At 39.7% G+C, this 20,828-nt stretch overlaps 2 protein-coding genes across 7 annotated transcripts in view; both read right to left on the bottom strand.

The window, feature by feature from the left end:
• The window catches only part of rinl (Ras and Rab interactor-like), a 158,644-nt gene extending 142,492 nt beyond the window's left edge, over positions 1-16,152 (bottom strand). The window contains exons 1-3 of one of the 3 annotated variants that reach the window (XM_051920381.1): positions 15,947-16,152; positions 14,534-14,717; positions 4,137-4,305 (exon numbers count right to left, since the gene is read on the bottom strand). In XM_051920381.1, the coding sequence (XP_051776341.1) occupies positions 4,137-4,305; positions 14,534-14,589 (225 nt within the window). In that variant the 5' untranslated portion in view covers positions 14,590-14,717; positions 15,947-16,152. The remainder of the gene's footprint in view (positions 1-4,136; positions 4,306-14,533; positions 14,718-15,946) is intronic. The other 2 variants (XM_051920368.1, XM_051920375.1) reach the window with 2 other exon arrangements.
• The window catches only part of sirt2 (sirtuin 2 (silent mating type information regulation 2, homolog) 2 (S. cerevisiae)), a 135,148-nt gene that overhangs the window by 75,272 nt on the left and 39,048 nt on the right, over positions 1-20,828 (bottom strand). The gene's annotated exons all lie outside the window — the stretch shown is intronic.

Here is a 20,828-nt window from a genome sequence, read left to right as displayed (position 1 = left end):
GTAGGTTTATTTTATGTGTTTACCTGATAGGATGATGTGATAGGAAATTATCATGTAATGCAAGAGTGTGCAAGCAACATATTTTATTTTTCTTAAATTAACATTCAGTAATTTGGTTGAAAACCTTTATGTCAACAGTTATCACTTAAAATAAGTCAGAGTAACTGAAATCAATCATGTTAATCTCAGTCAATGTGGTTAGAGTAGCTTGTGTTAGGATAACCACAATGAACTGAGTTTGCATTACTCAGTTCCATTAAATATATGTAGAATTATTACATGTAACTGATTTAAGTTCTTCCAATGAATCATTTCTTTTAGACAGGAATCAAGTGGGCCAGAATGCATACTCTTGCCCGGACTCACTAATAAGTACTGCTTTAAAGTCATTGGTTAAACTGAAATGAATATCTCTGTGAGAAAAATGTGTAACAACCTGAGTAAGAAATGACACTCAGATGTCTGCCTGCTTTCTGAAGAGGTGATGCCAGCTAGTGCAGTCAAGTATAAATCTGGCATGGTTTAAAGTGCTGGAAAGCAAATACTTCCATGAGAACAGTTCAAGGATGCACCTCTGCAGCTAATGCCCATTACCCTGGGTGGTTGGCCACCAGTGAGCCTCAGGAGGGATCCTCGCTTAGATTGGCTCATGAAGCTGAGGAAAGTGTGGCAGAAAATGTTGCCATTAACCCCAGGTGAACAGTGTGAGACGGAGCCAATGATGTGAATGCGCAAACAGAGGATTAAACCCTTACAAATGCTTGCAGACACAGAGAGAATGTGTAAACTGTATATGTCTCTCAACAGTATTGGCTTCAAGAAAGAAAATATTTATGAACTGGGTGCTAGTCACTCATTGGGTCCACTCTAAAACATAAACCTAGAAGGGGCCGATCTGGAATCACTAATTGACCTAATCTGCGTATCTTTGGAAATGAGAAAGAAAAGCCAGAGTATCTGGAGGAAAGCCCACATAGACATGAAGAAAGTATACAAACTCCACACGCACAACAACCAGACACAGGATATGAACCCAGGATTCCAGATCCATGAAACATTAAGGCTAAAATGATAAACCAGAAGTGAAAACTTTATATTTGGAATACTTAAGATAAGAATGAGAACTGCACAATCTTCTAATAGTAAAAGAGAAATATTAAAGGAAAAACTAGGGTGGGATGTTCAATGATGTAGAGCATGTTGGACATGCTTTCCAGTACTTGGCTAACGGAATGAGGTTTGGCCATATATTAACTGTCCAGTTTTTATGTCACAATTCAAACTCCATGTTTGTCAGTTCATGTTCTTAGTATATCATTTAGCAACAACTTCCAGCTATCAATAAAGTTTCTAATGGTGTCCACTTCAAATCCTAATTTGGTACTAAACAATAAATCAGATGTACAGTATACCCTTTCAAATGTGTTGCCTTTTCACTTGTCCCCAGATAGTTATTGTCATTTGAAAAGTACAGGCTATGACTTTGCCTCCTTTGTTGCCTTTTTTCAAAGCAAAATATTGCAAAGAGAGCTGACAATCAACTTACCAATTTATTAAATTAAAAAATAGCTTACTATAAACTAGAGTCAAATACATTCTATCTACCTTTTTCTCTATGTTTCTCTTTTCACTGATTGCATTTTTATCACTCTTTAATTTAATATTGTTTTTTATCAATATGCTGCTGCTGGAGTATGTGAATTTCCCCTTGGGATTAATAAAGTATCTATCTATCTATCTATCTATCTATCTATCTATCTATCTATCTATCTATCTATCTATCTATCTATCTATCTATCTATCTATCTATCTATCTATCCCTAATATGGTGTGAAATACAAATCTAAAATAGTATATCTTACTGTAGTGTCTAGAGCAGGGGTGTCAAACTCAGACCCTGAGAGCCATAGTGGCTGCGGATTAACATTCAGACCACTTTCTTCATTAGTACCCAATTGTTGTTGCTAATGAAACATTCTTAATTTACATTAATTTTAATTTACTTGCTTTTTAAGGTTTAGAACTCTTCTTTATTTTTTCCCCAGAAGTTAAACAATAATGAGAATTGAGCGAACAGATGACCAGCTGACTTGATCACATTTCACCTTATCATGTAATATCTGTTTCAGTAAAATAACTGAAAGGAAAAAAGTCTGTTCTGGGAAGCTAAACATCTGAATTGGGCTCTCAGAAAAAATAAAAGCAACCGTTACGGAAATGTCTGGTATGGCAGAATGAGAGCACTAAGAATCCATAGAATTGAGTAAATGGTTGAAGTGAAAATGGTGGAGATTGGAGCTCCCAAATTAGCTAGTCATTTGTTGACTCATTTTGCATCTGATTGTTTGGGAACTGGTTAAGCAAAAAAGAATCAATTCAGGGTTGTGAATCTTAAAAAGCAAACCAATTAAAATCCAGACAAAAGAGGAGTGTTCCTTTAGCAGCAGTAATTTGTTACTATTAAAAAAATGGCAGGGAATGAAAAATGCAGCCACTGCAGGCCATCCGGATCTGAATTTGACACCTTTGAAATAGAGCAAGTTTGGCCAGCTTTGGTTTTGTGGGGGCTGTAGGGTACAGTGGCATCAGGCTTTCTTTCCATACAAGGTCAGAATTAGAAAGTCATTCTTGAATTTATTGGAATATACTGTTTACTGTAATTAAACTTACTGCTGTACTGCTGTAATTAAACTTACTTACTGCTTCATTGTCATTCTGAGAGTAATAAGCATTATTCTGAATTTCAAGTAGAATTAAAATCCACGAATAACAATTTCAGACATTGCTGACACAATGTGAAAAAGAGTCATCCAGTAGATGTTTAATATCAATTGATAACAGTATTAATATTGTGACCTGGGGTTCATACAGTGTTTATTTTAAAAGATATGTATAATCCAAAATCACAATTATTTCTTCTTTTGTTCTCCTTTATTCCTCCCCAAGCAAACATTGTCTTTCTCATCTCCTGACTTCAACTCGACTGGGTGAGGCGGGGCAGTTCCTTTTATGTCATATCTGGGAGTACTTCCAGTGCCACCGTGTTATGCCCAGGAAGCACTTCTAAGTCCTTAAAATGGAGAAGGCCTCACCCTGCAGCTTGCTCTGGCAGCACCCAAATACCACAACAGGGCCAACCCTGTGGGCACACGAATGGGATTTCCACCTGAAGGATGCTGCCACCCAGTGTATTGGAGGAATACATACTGTAGGAGGAAGTCTCCCTCTTGCCATTTCATTATTACAGCTTCTTGGCCAAGATGGCAACCTGACTTGGATGGCCATCCATCCATGAACTTCAATTATAAAAGCTTTCTGACCAGGTAAGAAATCATCCATATCAGCCTGAATGCCAGCCAGCCTATGTCATCTGTTATAATATCAAATTAGGAAATTATTAGGAATGAAAGCCTACTGTTGCTCTCCACAACTAGGATTGGCCATGTCAGTATAAAGTGAAGTACGTCTGCAGATTTTTCATACCTTATAGTACGTTCTTCTTCAGATTTTTTATAGTTATAGTGCATTCTTCTTAAGATTTTTATAGTTCATAGTGCTTGTGACATGCACATCTGAAAACAGTAGCCTTTCACAGGCCAGTAACTACTGTTAGGCACTTTGATTGTTTTATGTGGATGTTAGACAAGGTGCAGGGAAAACTAGCATGATACTGTGCAGCACAGTGCAGTAGCAGCAACAGTAATGAAAATGGCCAGTCTCTTTCCTGTAGTGAATAAATATCAAGCCTCACTCTTTAGACTCATTATGAGTATAGCATTATTTTTCTAATTATCCAGGAAGTAGGAGCCTACAGTGCCTACAGTAAATGGAGAAATGCCAGGCACAAGCTGCCCATTCAAAATCAGTTTTCAGCCTACATTAAACCACAGAAGAGGAACACCTAACTTTAACAATGCTTGTATCGTGCAGAGCTCTTTTCAAATGAATTAGTTATGCATCCACCAGTGTTCTTACTCACTTTTCCAGTTCTCTTTAGATGTAAGCAATTAGTAGTTCTGTGTTTGTTTCTAGCATTTCTCCATTAAGCTATTCTGCAAGATTTTTGCATTGAGCTTTTGAATCCAAGAATGGCCGAAACAAGGAAGGAGGGGGGGTATCTCTTTTTTGTCACTTACCCCTGGGGGCTGTGTCTTCAGGGTGTCCCGTGCCAGCAACCCCTCTTCTGCTTCCTCTGGAGCCCAGGCTGTCTGCACCAGACTTAGTCTGTCTAGAAGGGAGAGCAGTGTTGGGCTACTTTGGTGCTGCTGTTGTCCACTGCCTCCATTTTCCTGACATGCACTGATGCTGCACAGACAAACAGACAGGCAGAGAAAAGCTGTTACCTGAAAGTGATCTGGAAGGAGATGCTTAATGTTAGTGTTAAGTTTGATATTCACTGGGCTGCTAGAATTTATACTGTTGCTGTATTTCATATGAAATTACATCTTCTGTTCTTCACTTTTAAGTTTCTTTTGTAACTGTTTTTAGAATTATTATTTTAAAACCTTTTGAGCTACTTTCACAAATGAAAATAAGCTATATAAATAAATGCTGATGTTAGACTAAATCCATTTGTTCCTTATTGCAGAGTCAAATGTGTGAAGGTTTTTAAAGCTAAAAGACTTACTAATCAGATATTAGTTCCTATAGAGCATATGTTAAATTACTGCATGTCCTTGACTTTAAATCAACACAAAGGGGTTGAAATATTACTAATTTTACACTGGCCTCCCACCTTGTTCTCTCATGTTATACTGGAATATGTGTCAATGCTTTCTTGGGTAGAATTTAATGTAAAACTTGACTATTCTAGTCTCATGAAAGGGGCAAGGAAAATCATCACCGACCCCTCACATTCAGGCCAAAATCTTTTTGAACTTCTTCTATCGGCTAGGCGTCATAGATTAATTTATGCCAAAACAAGCAGATATAAGAACAGTTTTTTTTTCCTACAGGCCATCACAAGGTCAGAAGTGGTTACTTCAGCTTAATCAGGCTGGGCTGCCCTTCTCTCAGGCCTCCCAGGGTCTTGCAATACTGTTTACATTTTGTTAATACTTGTTTTTCAGTGTTTATTTCAGCATATCTTCACTGAGTTACAGTCTGCACTTTGTATGTATATATATACAGTGCATCCGGAAAGTATTCTCAGCGCATCACTTTTTCCACATTTTGTTATGTTACAGCCTTATTCCAAAATGGATTAAATTCATTTGTTTCCTCAGAATTCTACACACAACACCCCATAATGACAATGTGAAAAAAGTTTACTTGAGATTATTGCAAATTTATTAAAAATAAAAAAATTGAGAAAGCACATGTACATAAGTATTCACAGCCTTTGCCATGAAGCTCAAAATTGAGCTCAGGTGCATCCTGTTTCCCCTGATCATCCTTGAGATGTTTCTGCAGCTTAACTGGAGTCCACCTGAGGTAAATTCAGTTGATTGGACATGATTTGGAAAGGCACACACCTGTCTATATAAGGTCCCACAGTTGACAATTCATGTCAGAGCGCAAACCAAGCATGAAGTCAAAGGAATTGTCTGTAGACCTCCGAGACAGGATTGTCTCGAGGCACAAATCTGGGGAAGGTTACAGAAAAATTTGTGCTGCTTTGAAGGTCCCAATGAGCACAGTGGCCTCCATCATCCGTAAGTGGAATAAGTTCGAAACCACCAGGACTCTTCCTAGAGCTGGCTGGCCATCTAAACTGAGCGATCGGGGGAGAAGGGCCTTAGTCAGGGAGGTGACCAAGAACCCGATGGTCACTCTATCAGAGCCCCAGAGGTCCTCTGTGGAGTGTGGAGAACCTTGCAGAAGGACAACCATCTCTGCAGCAATCCACTAATCAGGCCTGTATGGTAGAGTGGCCAGACGGAAGCCACTCCTTAGTAAAAGGCACATGGCAGCCCGCCTGGAGTTTTCCAAAAGGCACCTGAAGGACTCTCAGACCATGAGAAAGAAAATTCTCTGGTCTGATGAGACCAAGATTGAACTCTTTGGTGTGAATGTCAGGCATCACATTTGGAGGAAACCAGGCACCGCTCATCACCAGGCTAATACCATCCCTACAGTGAAGCATGGTGGTGGCAGCATCATGCTGTGGGGATGTTTTTCAGTGGCAGGGACTGGGAGACTAGTCAGGATAAAGGGAAAGATGACTGCAGCAATGTACAGACATCCTGGATGAAAACCTGCTCCAGAGCGCTCCTGACCTCAGACTGGGGCAACGGTCATCTTTCAGCAGGACAACGACCCTAAGCACACAGCCAAGATATCAAAGGAGTGGCTTCAGGACAACTCTGTGGATGTCCTAGAGTGGCACAGACTTGAATCTGATTGAACATCTCTGGAGAGATCTTAAAATGGCTGTGCACCGACACTTCCCATCTAACCTGATGGAGCTTGAGAGGTGCTGCAAAGAGGAATGGGCGAAACTGGCCAAGGATAGGTATGCCAAGCTTGTGGCATCATATTCAAAAAGACTTGAGGCTGTAATTGCTGCCAAAGGTGCATCGACAAAGTATTGAGCAAAGGCTGTGAATACTTATGTACATGTGATTTCTCAGTTTTTTTATTTTTAATTAATTTGCAAAAACCTCAAGTAAACTTTTTTCATGTTGTCATTATGGGGTGTTGTGTGTAGAATTCTGAGGAAAAAAATGAATTTAATCCATTTTGGAATAAGGCTGTAACATAACAAAATGTGAAAAAAGTGATGCGCTGTGAATACTTTCCGGATGCACTGTATATATTGGCTATCAAACGAAAATGCCATTAACAGACATTTGGACATGAAACAAGCATATGCAAACTTAAGAAGAAGGAAATCCTCATAATACATAAAACTTTATGACCAGCACCCTCCTAACCCCACCTGATTAACCACCTAATTTTGCTATATATTGCCTTTGATTCTTGTATGTCTAATCATTATCCTCTGATGACGACTCCTGGCAGGAGCTGAAAGCTCAGGAATAAAAACTACTTTATGATACGTGAATCATTTTTTTCTCCCTTTGTGGATCTCCAGCTGCAAATATATATATATATATATTATATATATATATATATATATATATAATCAGAGTATAGCATGAAGTCAATGAAACTTCTGGGATATTGATCTGATCAGCTAAGTAGTAGAGGGTGTTGTTAATCAGTTTCAGCTGCTTTGATGTTAATGAAATTAACAATAGGTGCACTAGAGGGGCACAGGTGCACAGACAAACCCCAAAACAGGAATGGTTTAATAATAATAATAATAAATAATTCATTACACTTATATAGCGCTTTTCTCAGTACTCAAAGCACTGTCCACACAGGGAGGAACCGGGAAGCGAACCCACAATCTTCCACAGTCTCCTTACTGCAAAGCAGCAGCACTACCACTGCGCCACTGACATTTTTCCCTCTTCATTTTTTTTGACTGTTTTTTCACTAGTTTTGCATTCGGCTACGGTCAGTGTCACTACTGGTAGCATGCGGCGATACCTGGACCCTACAGAGGTTGCACAGGGAGTCCATCTTCTCCAGGATGGCGCATCAATACATGCCATTGCCAAAAGGTTTGTTGTGTCTCACAGTACAGTCTCGAGAGCATGGAGGAGATTCCAGGAGACAGGCAGTTACTCTAGGAGAGCTGGACAGGGCCATAGAAGGTCCTTAACCCATCAGCAGGACTGGTATCTGCTCCTTTGGGCAAGGAGGAACAGGATGAGCACTGGCAGAGACCTACAAAATGACCTCTTCCAGACCACTGGTGTGTATGTCTCTGACCAAACAAACAGACTTCATGAGGATGGCCTGAGGGCCCGACATCTTCTAGTGGCCCTGTGCTCACTGACCGGCACCGTGGAGCTCGATTGGCATTTGCCATAGAATACCAGAATTTTCAGGTCCACCAATGCCGCTCTGTGCTTTTCACAGATGAGAGCAGGTTCACCCTGAGCACGTGACAGACGTGAAAGGGTCTGGAGAAGCCATGGAGAATGTTATGCTGCCTATAACATTGTTCAGAATGACTGGTTTGGTGGTGGGTCAGTGATGGTCTGGGGAGGTATATCCATGGAGGGACGCACAGACCTCTACAGGCTAGACAATGGCATCTTGACTGCCATTAGGTATCGTGATGAAATCCTTGGACCCATTGTCAGACCCTATGCTAGTGCAGTCGGTCCTGGGTTCCTCCTGGTGCACGACAATGCCCAGCCTCATGTGATGAGAGCACACAGGCAGTTCCTGGAGGATAAAGGAATGAATACCATTGACTGGCCCCCACGCTTGCCTGACCTAAATCCAATAGAACACCTCTGGGACATTATGTTTCAGTTCATCCAATGCCACCAGGTTGCACCTCAGACTGTCCAGGAGCTCATTGATGCCCTGGTCCAGATCTGGGAGGAGATCCCCCAGGAAACCATCTGTTGTCTCATTAGGAGCATGCCCCGACATTGCCAGGCATGCATACAAACATGTGGGGGCCATACAAACTACTGACTATGATTTTGAGTTGCTGCAATGAAATTTCAGCAAAATGGACTAGCCTGCCGCATTATTTTTTCAATTTGATTTTCAGGGTGTCTTTGAATTCAGCCCTCTGTAGTTTGATAATTTTCATTTCAATCAAACAATGTGGCATCCTTTCATTCCTAACACATGACCTAGTCCATATCAGTATAGATATCCAGCAGGATTCTTTTCCCCATTAAGATCTGTTGTGTTTTCAAAGTGTTCCTTTAATTTTTTGAGAAGTTTATTTACATTCTCTGTGTTGATTTTTATCTCTGGTGTGTTATTAACTGTTGTGTGTATATCGATTACATAACTTATACTTGGAGAGTCACCAAACCTGGAGTTAAATTTTTTGTATGTGTGCGTACTTCGCCAGTAAATATGATTCTCATTCTGTTTCTGATTTTGATTAAAATAGCTTTACAGGAAGGCGAGAACATGGAGGAAGACATTTGTTGAGCTGTGCTTTATATATTCCTCTTTTTAATTTAAGGCTCTTACATGAGTGTGGTACAATTAAAAGAATTTTTCAGGAAAAAAGCTTCCTTTTAATTAAACAATAAATGCTTTATCTACAGTATGTGGATCTTCACACTGTTAATAAGATGTTGGATTACTCATAAGCTCTTAAATAGCAGTCAGCAGCCAAGTTTGTCCATGAAGCTGTGTCATCTTTGCAAGTAATGAACAGTATCTTCAAACAATTCATATCACGCTACCTGTTTCTGGACTTTTTTCTGTATTGACTTTATAAATTTTTCAATCATGTTTTGAGCATGTGTTTTCATTACTAAATCTTTCAGAGCTGGAGTGTAGCCCATCAAATCTGAACTAACTCTGGACAAGACACTAGACCATTGCCTGGTTCAAACACATCAAACTTAGAGACACGTGTAATTTAGCTAAGACAACTTTAGGACATGTGAAAATACTTTAGGGTTCTGGAGCTGTGAGGCATCAACACTAATAAATATGTAGCTGTCTGAACCCTCTGTTTGTCAACCAATCTATTATCTGAACCCATAGTGTGTTGGAATGTGTTCATCTACATATTACCCATCATCTGAACCTACTTAATCCAGTTTTAAACACAAAGAGCCTTTATAAAGTGAACAACATCCCCAAGGTCCTGTAGTAGTAAAGATTCATAATGTAACCCTTTACAGATACATTATTTGCACATGGAGTGCACTTTATTTGTTCAGGGTAATACAGAGCACTCTCAAACGGGGACAATTTAGAATCTCCCATCTATAGGTTTATAGGTATCAAGCTGCACATCTTTGTGAACAGAAATTGGGGTGTTTTGAAAAAACCGCCTATGAACACTACCACTGACTAAGTCAGAATTCAAAGTAAAGTTATTGTAGCAACGAGTCAGAGATAAGCACTGTGCTACCATATGTGTAACACAAAGACACGTCTATCTATCTATCTATCTATCTATCTATCTATCTATCTATCTATCTATCTATCTATCTATCTATCTATCTATCTATCTATCTATCTATCTAATATATGAGATACACACAGTATATACTGTACATATATATATATACATATATGAAAATATTTGTTATAACCTGGGGCTTTAATCTGGGGATTTGACTTAGAGTTTTTATATGTAGTGCATTCTAATAAAAGTAAGACCATTAAAAAATTAAGTTCCAAAAACCAAAATGTTAACAATTTGTAAATATTCACCACCATGTTCAGTACTTGGCCATTACAGTACTTGGTTGAATCACCTCCCACAGCTATTACAGCACGTAGTCTTTTTGGTCATTGCTTTGGTAATTTTGTACAATGCGATAGAGCGTGTTTCTCTCATTCCTCCATGCAAAATTGGTCAAGGTGTGCCAAGTTAGTTTGGCAGCAACAGTGAACAGCAGTTTTTAGGTATCAATACAGATGTCCAGTGGGGTTAAGGTATGGACTCTGACTGAGTCACTCAAGGGCGTCAATTTTCTTCGTTTTCAGCTGTGAGCATTGGCTCACTGTCCTGCTGAAAGACTTCCTCTAGAGTTTAAGGTCACGAGTTGGCAGAGTGAAGAAAGTTTTCTTCCAGAATCTGTCTGTATTGTGTAGCATTCATCTTCCCATCAATCCTGACCAGACTGTGTGGTCACATTTTAATGTGTAGATGGTCTTGCCTGGCTGATGTGCAGTCTTAGATTTAAGCCACACATATTATTTGGTGTTCAAGCTAAAAACTAGCTTAATCAGACTACACGCTTTCTGCCTTTTATTTGTTATATGTCCCAAGTGATACTTTGCAAACTCTTTACAGGCAAGCCCATGTTTTTTTCTTTTTGTTTTTCTCAGCCAAGGCGTCATCCTTGCTAGTCTCCATGCCCTTTTGTGCAATGTCTTAGAGATTGTTGAGCCATGAATATCATCTCTAATCACAGTCTCTGACTTCTGCAACTTAATCAGAGTGTCAACTGGTGTCACAGCAGCCTGTCTGATCAGTGCAATTATTTTTCAGAGACTACATTTAGAGGTGTAATCTGATCTAGTTATTTATTTTAATATTTGTCCACTTCTCCACTTCTCTATGGAGGACTGCACTGAGCTCCGAGGTATGTTTGAGATGGTCTTGAACCTTTCCTCATATCTTTACTTCTTTATAATTATATTCCTGACTTGTTTTGAAAGCATTTTTGTCTTGTGGAAAATCTCAACCATACTCCTGAACTTCACCTTGGGAGTATTTATCTCCATAAATTAATACAGAACAGGTGGTCCATCCATTTCCTCCAAAGGTTGATATCATCAGTGACTGGATGAGCTGCTAAGGTAATGCAGTGCACCTGAGTAAACCTAGCCCTATATTTACAATGGGTATTGATACTTTTTAAATCTCAAAGAGTTTTACTTTTTAGCAAATTGTTGAAAGTTTTATGGTTTGCTTCTTTGGTTTTGGTATGGTGTGCACTGTTTTATAGATTAGGTCAGGCCTGGTCAGGTCAGGTTGGGAAGAATGTACTGCTTCAGTGTGTTGCTGCACCCACCACACAACGAAATACCAAAGGATCCCAGTTGGCATCCCCTCATACAGACATGCAGTCCAGTCTCACCCTCTGGAAATGAGCATCTATCTGCCACAGCCAGTTGTTATGTGTGCATCCCTTTGGCCTGGTCCAGCTACTCAGGTCTTCAACAATGAGGATCCTGCAAATAGGATCACCCTCAGGGAATCACGCCACATGGCCGTAGTGCCATAACTGATGCTCCCTCGCAATGCAGGTAATGTGCCTTACAAAGTCAAACCAGCAGTACCCAAGGATTTTCCGAAGAGACACAGCACTAAAGGAGTCTAGTCTTCATCTCAGGTCACTGAATAGTGTCCATGTCTTGTAACCATATAGGAGAAAGTAGGGTGAAATGACACCTTTTATTGGCTAACTAAATAGATTACAAATGCAAGCTTCGAGGCAGCTAAGGCCCCTTCATCAGGCCATATAGCAAGATAGGAGGCACCAGGACTCTAAAAACTTGGACCTTCATCCTTTTGCAAAGTTATGGGGAACGCCACACACCCCTTTCCAGCGACCTTATGACCCCCATGCTCTCCCAATCTCTCTATTGACTTCATAGGAAGAATCATCAGGGACATGAATGTCAAAGCCGAGGTAAGTAAACCTCTCGAAGCAGTTGACAGTCTCTCCGCAGACAGACACACTTCCGATGGTTATGTCTAAGAGGTCACGAAAGGCCTGGATCTTGGTTTTTGTCCAGGACACTCACAAGTCCAGACACTCAGACTCCTCACAGTCTCTCAAGAGACTTGATTAGAACCTCCATTGACTCCAGGAACGTCACAGCATCGGTGGCAAAGTCAAGATTGGTAAATTTTTCTTCACCAACAGATGCTCCACAACTGCTGGACCCCAAGACCCTGCCAACACCCAGTCCATGTAAACATTGAACATAGTAGGAGTAAGAACACACCAATAACACACCATAGACCCTACTAGGAAGAACGCAGAGGTTCTGCCTCCACTTTGCGCAGCACTCACAGTCTCAGTGTACAGGCCAGTAATGACATCCAGCAACTTTAGTAGGATCCCGCAAAGTCTCAGGATGTCCCACAGGGCAGTTCAATCAACTAAGTTGAACGCCTATGAAAATCGACAAAGGCTGCAAAGAAACTCTGCTGATATTCATGTTTGCACTCAATGAGAACCCCCAGTGCCAGGATGCAGTCAATGGTAGATTTCTTAGGTGTAAAACCAGTCTGCTGGTCGATGGTAGGTAAGGATATGATCACGGATTCCTAATGAAGATGACCCTAGTAAGGACCTTACCCAGCACCGACAGCAGTGTTATCCCCCTGTGGTAGATCAGCTAAATAAAACCTATTTTAATATATTTTAAGTTGACAATTTGAGACAGAATGTGAAGATAATTTTAAGGGCTGAATACTTTTTCAAGGCACTGTGTATAACAGGTACCTATGCATTCTACGTTATTCTATTTTTTTCTGTTGCATTCCAGTAATAGATTTGATTGAATTTAAAATAGCAGACATGGTCAAATAAGAAAACATTGCATCTATACATCCATCTATCCATTATCCAACCTGCTATATCCTAACTACAGGATCATAGGGTTCTGCTGGAGCCAGTCCCAGCCAACACAGGGCGCAAGGCAGGAAACAAACCCTGGGCAGGGCGCTAGCACACCACAGGGCGCACACACACACACACCAAGCACATACTATGGACAATTTAGAATCGCCAATGCACCTAACCTACATGTCTTTGGACTGTGGGAGGAAACCCATGCAGACACGGGGAGGACATGCAAACTCCATGCAGGGAGGACTCGGGAAGCGAATCCGGGTCTCCTAACTGCGAGGCAGCAGTGCTACCACTGCACCACCATGCCACCCTGCGTCTATACATCCATTATAAAATGTGATTAATCCATTTCAAACTCAAATCAGCTTAAGCCCATCAAGCACAAGGCAGGGATTCGCTTTGGAGAGAGCACCGGACCCTGGCAGTGCACACACACTCTAAGACACAACCATATTGTCCAGATTTAGAGTTTCCAGTTAAACAAAGTTGCAAGAGTTTGGACTGGATTAAGTTTGGTGATGAATGGATAGATGGATAAGAAACTTCTCAAGGTTAAAAAGATGTTAAAAATTGAATATTCTTTAATAATCAAGGGGATTTGATGTGCACAGTGAGCAGTAGTCTGGCTCCATGTGTCTGGAGAGGTCCTGCTCCGCTAATAATAGAGTGTATGTCCATCCATCCGTTATCCAACCCGCTGAATCCAAACACAGGGTCACGGGGGTCCGCTGGAGCCAATCCCAGCCAACACAGGGCACAAGGCAGGAACCAATCCCGGGCAGGGTGCCAACCCACTGCAGGAGTGTATGTCTCTGAAGAAATTTTTGTAATAATTACCAGATAACTAGACATTAATATGCAGTGATTAGAGTCTGGGTGTAGACTAATGTTTAGGTCAACTGTAATGTATTCTTGTCAAATAAAAAATTTAAAAACGCCATTGTTATGCTACAATACTGTCAACAGCAAACACCCCAGAATACATGTCTGTGTTTCTTATCTTACAATAATCTGTAAGGTAACAAACATCTGATGGCAGTCTTGCTATTCATCTCTCAGCAAGTATTCATTTACTTGTGTGGTTTCTACTGTTTTAAGGTATTTCATGTTACTCATCCCCATCTTATTCTGGTCTATTTCAAGCATAATCCTGTGGAGCACTTTGGTATTAGAAAGAAGAAAGCCATTTTCCACCTCCAGTATTAGACAACTTCTCTCTCATTTATTCAATTTAACTTGCCACTTCTAAACCATCAAAAATAGAGTTTCCATAACATCCTTAGGCAGAAACAAGCTAAACACATCTATTTATAGACACCATCATTATTTGAATTTGAAATGTATGTAATAAATCACATATTAAGCAGACTCTCCAGTCCTCCTTGTGCTCCACATGCTTTTTTGCTATTAAATGTCTACCGTCCACCCACCTTGAAGTGCGCTCCTTTTCAATTTGAATCTGCAACTCCTGAGAGCCCCTCATCATTGTACACTCCAGTGTCTTCAGCGGGCAATGTCTTTCGAGGCCATTTTTTCAAGGAGTAGCTGAGTCAATGTTGTTGTGCGGTGGACATAGTGACCAGAGAGATATTTGCTTCCCTTTCCAAAGAAATTCTAGAGAGTAAGGGAAGCACATATTACTTTAATAAGAAGAGCATCAAACTATTTGTTAATAAGTTGACGTAGAGCAGTACATTAAACTCCTACATCTTTCCCAAGCCCTCAGCTTCAAAGAGGGCTCTGCTGACAAGGTTCCTGTAACCCTACCCACACATCCCCCCATTTGAAGATGCTACCAAGCTTCTTCAGGGGGCACACTGAGAAGACTGAAAGAACTTTGAAACATTGAACACATAAATGAAAACTCCAAAAAGGCACAATCTCATTAGTTCCTTATTTTAAATTATTTCACACACAGAATTGAGTTGAGGAAGACACTTGTGAGGTCAACATTTACTGTAACGGGCAAGCATCTGCAGCCACATGCTAAAGTGAATCATTATGTGATCTGCTTGTTTCCTGTTTGAGTGCATGTCTGCGCTGGAAGAAATAAAAACCTCCATCTAACTGGCACATCATATGAATCTTGGTCAGAATCATAGATCCAAATTTTGATTGTGCCCATTCTCCACTCAGGCTGCCTTTATCCTTTAGGACACATACAGTGCATCCGGAAAGTATTCACAGCGCATCACTTTTTCCACATTTTGTTATGTTACAGCCTTATTCCAAAATGGATTAAATTAATTTTTTTCCTCAGAATTCTACACACAACATCCCATAATGACAACATGAAAAAAGTTTACTTGAGGTTTTTGCAAATTTATTAAAAATAAAAAAATTGAGAAAGCACATGTACATAAGTATTCACAGCCTTTGCCGTGAAGCTCGAAATTGAGCTCAGGTGCATCCTGTTTCCCCTTTTCATCCTTGAGATGTTTCTGCAGCTTAATTGGAGTCCAGCTGTGGTAAATTCAGTTGATTGGACATGATTTGGAAAGGCACACACCTGTCTATATAAGGTCCCACTATTGACAGTTCATGTCAGGGCACAACCCAAGCATGAAGTCAAAGGAATTGGCTGTGAATACTTATGTACATGTGCTTTCTCAATTTTTCTATTTTTAATAAATTTGCAAAAACCTCAAGTAAACTTTTTTCACGTTGTCATTATGAGGTGTTGTGTGTAGAATTCTGAGAAAAAAATGAATTTAATCCATTTTGGAGTAAGGCTGTAACATAACTAAATGTGGAAAAAGTGATGCGCTCTGAATACTTTTCGGATGCACTGTATCACACACAACTAGATGCTATCACTAATTCATTTGTTCTTGAATACTTACAGTTGGATGGGGCACAAGGTATCAGTGCCTTCCAGTGAAGCATCAGGTAGGTAGTTGATCTGTGTAGTAGTCTCCCATTAAAACGGGCTCCTAAGGTGGTCCTCTCTGGAGCAGAGCTCTTTGTGACTGTTCTCGATGGTTGCTTTCTGTCAGGCTTTCTTAGACTAATTTGGCTCCTCTGACTGAGAAGCAGTGTGGTTAACCTGACACCTACCGCTTAGCTCTCCAAAAATTGCATCATATGCGTAGTCTTCACACATGCGCACAAACACACACACACAGAGAGTTACACAGACATGTCACAATTACAGTTTGGACAAATGCACACAAAAAACTCACATAGATACATACACACACACTCTCTGAATAATCTGTGTGCAGATACAGGCCCACGTCAAACTACAGAGCCACCAAAACACGCATGTTGAGGTCACTCATGTCCATGAGTATATATTGAGTTAACTTTTCTAAACTCACTTAATTCAGGGATGGGTTAGCATACCAGACGCCTCAGGAAGGAACAAACCCTGATCAGAACAAATATTTATATGCACACACACACACACACACACACACACGTATTTTTGCTCCAACACATGCACCACAAGCCATCATGTGTACAAAAAGATAGGGCAGAAGTTGATTTGCATATTGTAATCTGTTCAGTTAGTCAATCAAAGGTGTCATTTTGCTTCTCTTTTCATTACATCTAAAGAAACAATAATTTGTGTCTTCTTTTTCCACTAACTGCCAGTGGAGAAATTATAATTCATATTTCCCAGAGATGACTCACTACTTTTTCCTGAAAGTCAGTGCATCAAGGTTTTACAAGACCAGTAGAAACAACATTAAGTGAGACATATATGTAAACTTTATGTTTAAAAGTGCACATCATCATCCCTGTGTGATACTGTTATCGAATGTCCATTTTGACAAAGCAGGACTGTGTCCAAGAGGATCCATTACAGCACTAAAAGCATGTAAAGTTGGAATCAAGAAAGAGGAAAGTTCAAGACAGAGACATAATCATGAAGATGCAGGAAGCACCTTCTTTTAGGAAAGAGGTGCGCTAAAGTCAAACAGAATCTGACTTCCTGAGGTGCACCAAAACCAAAAGTAACTACTGAGACTACTGAGATACTTTTTAATCTGACTGTAGAGGAGGAGGGGAGCTGTCATAGCAAGCAAGGATGATATGATGATTTCACAATTGTCTAGGCCCCAAGAGGCTTGATATTCAAGTCACCGATGTGAAATGTAATTCTGCATATATAGCCACACCAGCTGGCCACTTGCACATTCAAGATAAAGATAAACAGGGTGAACGCATAGGGGATCCTCTAGTACTTTCAGGTCAGTGTAAAGGTACAATCTGGGGTCTTCTTGGTAGCGTCTTCTCATCACCAGTGTTAACAGCCTAATTAGCATTTTTATGAGGTTCCCTCACATACTCCTCTGGTTCATATCTGAAGGAGTAATCATTATTGTGAATGGATTTTATACATAGCAAACATAATCTTTTCAGGAACATCAGTCCTTAAAACCCCTTTGAAGAACTTATTTATGCCACTTGAAGCTGCAGTCTTGTCTTTTCAATCATAAACCCACAGTCCAAGATATGCTGGCATTGATTTACTTTCATATGTGCCAACCACATCTCCTCCTTCATCACTGCTCATCATTACAATATCTTTCAAGCTGATGTTATATCTATGCCAGTCTCACAACACAGGGATGCAAAGGTACTGTACACACACTCTCTTTTATCATCTCTGTTTCCAAGAGAGGGAGAAGTCACAATTTTCTGTCAGAAACCAAAGCCTCCACCAATTCATTCATTATTGTACCCCTTTAGTCTACTGAACCATGACCTAGGAATCCATCAACGCAGCTATCCTGACAAAAGCCAGTTCAACAGTAACAACATGCTACCTAAAATTCCAGAGTGATGTAGGAAGATGTTGAAAATGCAGTGATGAAAAATGACTCCTGTGAGTACATCTTAGGTACCTTTCCTACCAATAACAGGTCAGCACAGTATACATTGACATTTCATTCACAGTAATATGCCTTGGTGTAGATGTGCAAGCCACACAGAGGCTGAGGTGCTACTAGCAATTCATATCCGTTCTGAGTGTTTGAACAACAGTGCTTAAAAAATGACAGAAGTTTAAATTAACACAGGACCTTTTCTAAAATGTATTCATAAACCATCAGGTGCTTTCCTGACAATCTTCAACACTTGTTCATTCATCCAATCAAAAACAATAGAGAGTATCAATTTAAATATCTGAAAAGAAACACTTTGGGGTCAACTATTTTATTTTACTTACACAATGATTTTTCAAACTTTTCAGAGTTTCTGAAAAGACAAGCCTAGAAGTATTATTATCCTAAATTCTAATAGCCATAAGGCTTAAATCTGAAGTCACATCCCCACTTAAGCATTCTGTATTGCAGACGCAGAAATCCTGTACCATTCTGCCATTTATTATTCCAGAATTGTATATAGCATTGAGAGGTTTACAGTTTTCTAGGGTCATTATTGTCACATGTATAAAGTGAAATTCGTACTTGCATGGTCAGCCCAAACCCCCTTTAACCTGATGCAGTGACTATTGGAGTTTTGATTTCCTCCACCAACTCATTACTGGATCAGTGTTGTCAACAATGTTCTCTTTCCTGGTGATTTTTACAGAAACTGCTACATCATTTCACACTATGATTTTTTTCAAAGGCCTTATATGAAATGGTACTCTTCAAGATTAAAAGATAGAGAATCTTCACTGTTCCCCTTTAACTCCATGTAAGTAAGTGTGGATGTGTACATGCATCTTACAAAGGACTGATGCAGCATTCAGTGTTGATGTTTGCTGTGTGGCTGATGATGGTGAGATGGGCTCTGTTCCCCTGTGTCCCTGAGATTATTTTGAATTACTATTTATCACTTTGTTTAATAGAATTTTACTCCTAAGTGTCATGTTTCAGCCAGCATTTTATCCCTGGCTGGGTTTCAAAGTTGTGTCTTGGATCTATTTTGTCTATTTTTTATGTCAGTTATTTGTATTAATGTTTATTTATTTATTATGTACATTTTTCTGGTTGCATGTTGGAAAAGGGGAAGAGCCTTAATTATGTCCCTTGTGCTTTTTGGGTGGTCCCACAAGGGGGGGCACATGCCCATCACCACCAGGAACAGTCCTCCATCCACTTTAAGGGACGGCCTCCCATAGTTACTGGCGGTTCATTGAAGGTGCTGGGAGTGGAGTGTTTTCTTGCGTTTCTGTGCTTTTGCTATTGCTTGTTATTTTCTGTATTTTTGAACCCTTGCTCTGTTTTCAGCTTCGTCTCTGAATTTCGTATTGGGACTGTGCTTTTTGATATTTCAGAACTTCTGTTCCATTTTATGACCACGATTTTTGGCTATTGTATTGGGACTTTATTTGCTGTGGATCACTATGCCTATTTAGGAAAATCCTTGTGCTCAACCTAGCTTTGCACATTTCAGAGCCTTTTGAAAATGAACCTTTTATTTTATAAAGATTTGTCTTGGACTTTTGGGTTTCTGGTTGGGGTTTTTGTTTTCTTCCCCACTAGTCGGCCACTTTGAAAGTAGTTTGTTCCTGTGCTTTCAGGACTCCCAAATTTCATGACACTAAGCCAGCCATAATATATGAAAAATAGGAGAGTAGAAAAAGATTTATTAATAGAGCATCCATTCCTGATTTTTTTATTGGCCAAACACTACAGAAAACAATTGTAGTCTGTTTGTTTGACTGATTGTCTGTTTGTTTGTTCACCATTCATGCAAAAACAACGAAACCAAATTTCACAAATTTTGCATGCATGTTGCCATTGGTTCAACTTAAAATATAGATTGTACGGAGTGTCGGGGAGAAAGGTTGTAATGGAAATCATTGCCAGTACAGGGACAACAATTCCCATCAGGCAGCAGGAAAATGCTGGGGCTGATGGGAGGACACCGGCCAAAGCAGGATACCATTTAACACTGCAGATACACCATTTTCTTTTCAACTAATGTGGATAACAATTTCGTTGTCTCACTGGATTACAGTTTTTGTCTATTTTGTCATTTTGTCTCATCATTGGTTTAGTCATGTTGAACTTCCAAAATAATTTCTACCAATTTATTTTAATTTCAACCCTTGTCTGAGATATATACAGGTCCAAATGGTTTTGTAGTGTTAACAAACCCTTAAGGAGTAATGTTTCTTTTTTTTTCCAATCCCGCTGAAAACACAGTTTTGTGTGCTTCAAGATTGAGAAATTGTATCAGTTTAGCATTAATTTCGCAAAACTGTATGTGGAAGGAAACTCGCCTGTTTCATTCACCATGATCTATTTTTTGTAATGTTATGTTATACATAACCAGTGGAGCAAGATTTGGGCCACCAGACAAAGACGGTGGCAGCCTGCTCCATGTTGGTCAAACATATACTGTAGATGGGAATTTAATCTGATCTGCCTACATGTGACATTAACTCTGAAATGGTCTGACAACACATTTAGTATCAAAGCAAAACCTTACATTTTTTAAAAGCCAAAGCTATCATGCCCCAGCATAGAAATAACCCACAATGAAACAGGATTTTTAGCACATTCCAAGTTGCTGTCAGAATATGATAGAAAGAGAATGACTGAGAACGGTGTTAGTAACTTTTACTATTTCCTGATGGTAGACATTTTTTCAAGTTCATTTATGATGAAGCACCTATAATTTAAGGCTTTGATGTAAATAGAGCATTGTGATGGATAACAATGTTAAATTAATGTCAAATGTATCAACTTTGAATCACTTTTAAAACATTGGATACCACACTGGTGCTGTCTCTTGTAACAATATGCAGACCTGCACCGAAGT

Source organism: Erpetoichthys calabaricus, chromosome 1 (assembly GCF_900747795.2).
Source record: "Erpetoichthys calabaricus chromosome 1, fErpCal1.3, whole genome shotgun sequence".
In the NCBI taxonomy this organism is placed as follows: domain Eukaryota; kingdom Metazoa; phylum Chordata; class Cladistia; order Polypteriformes; family Polypteridae; genus Erpetoichthys; species Erpetoichthys calabaricus.
Note: the sequence above shows the minus strand (reverse complement) of the source record. Positions and strands in the feature narration are given on the sequence as shown.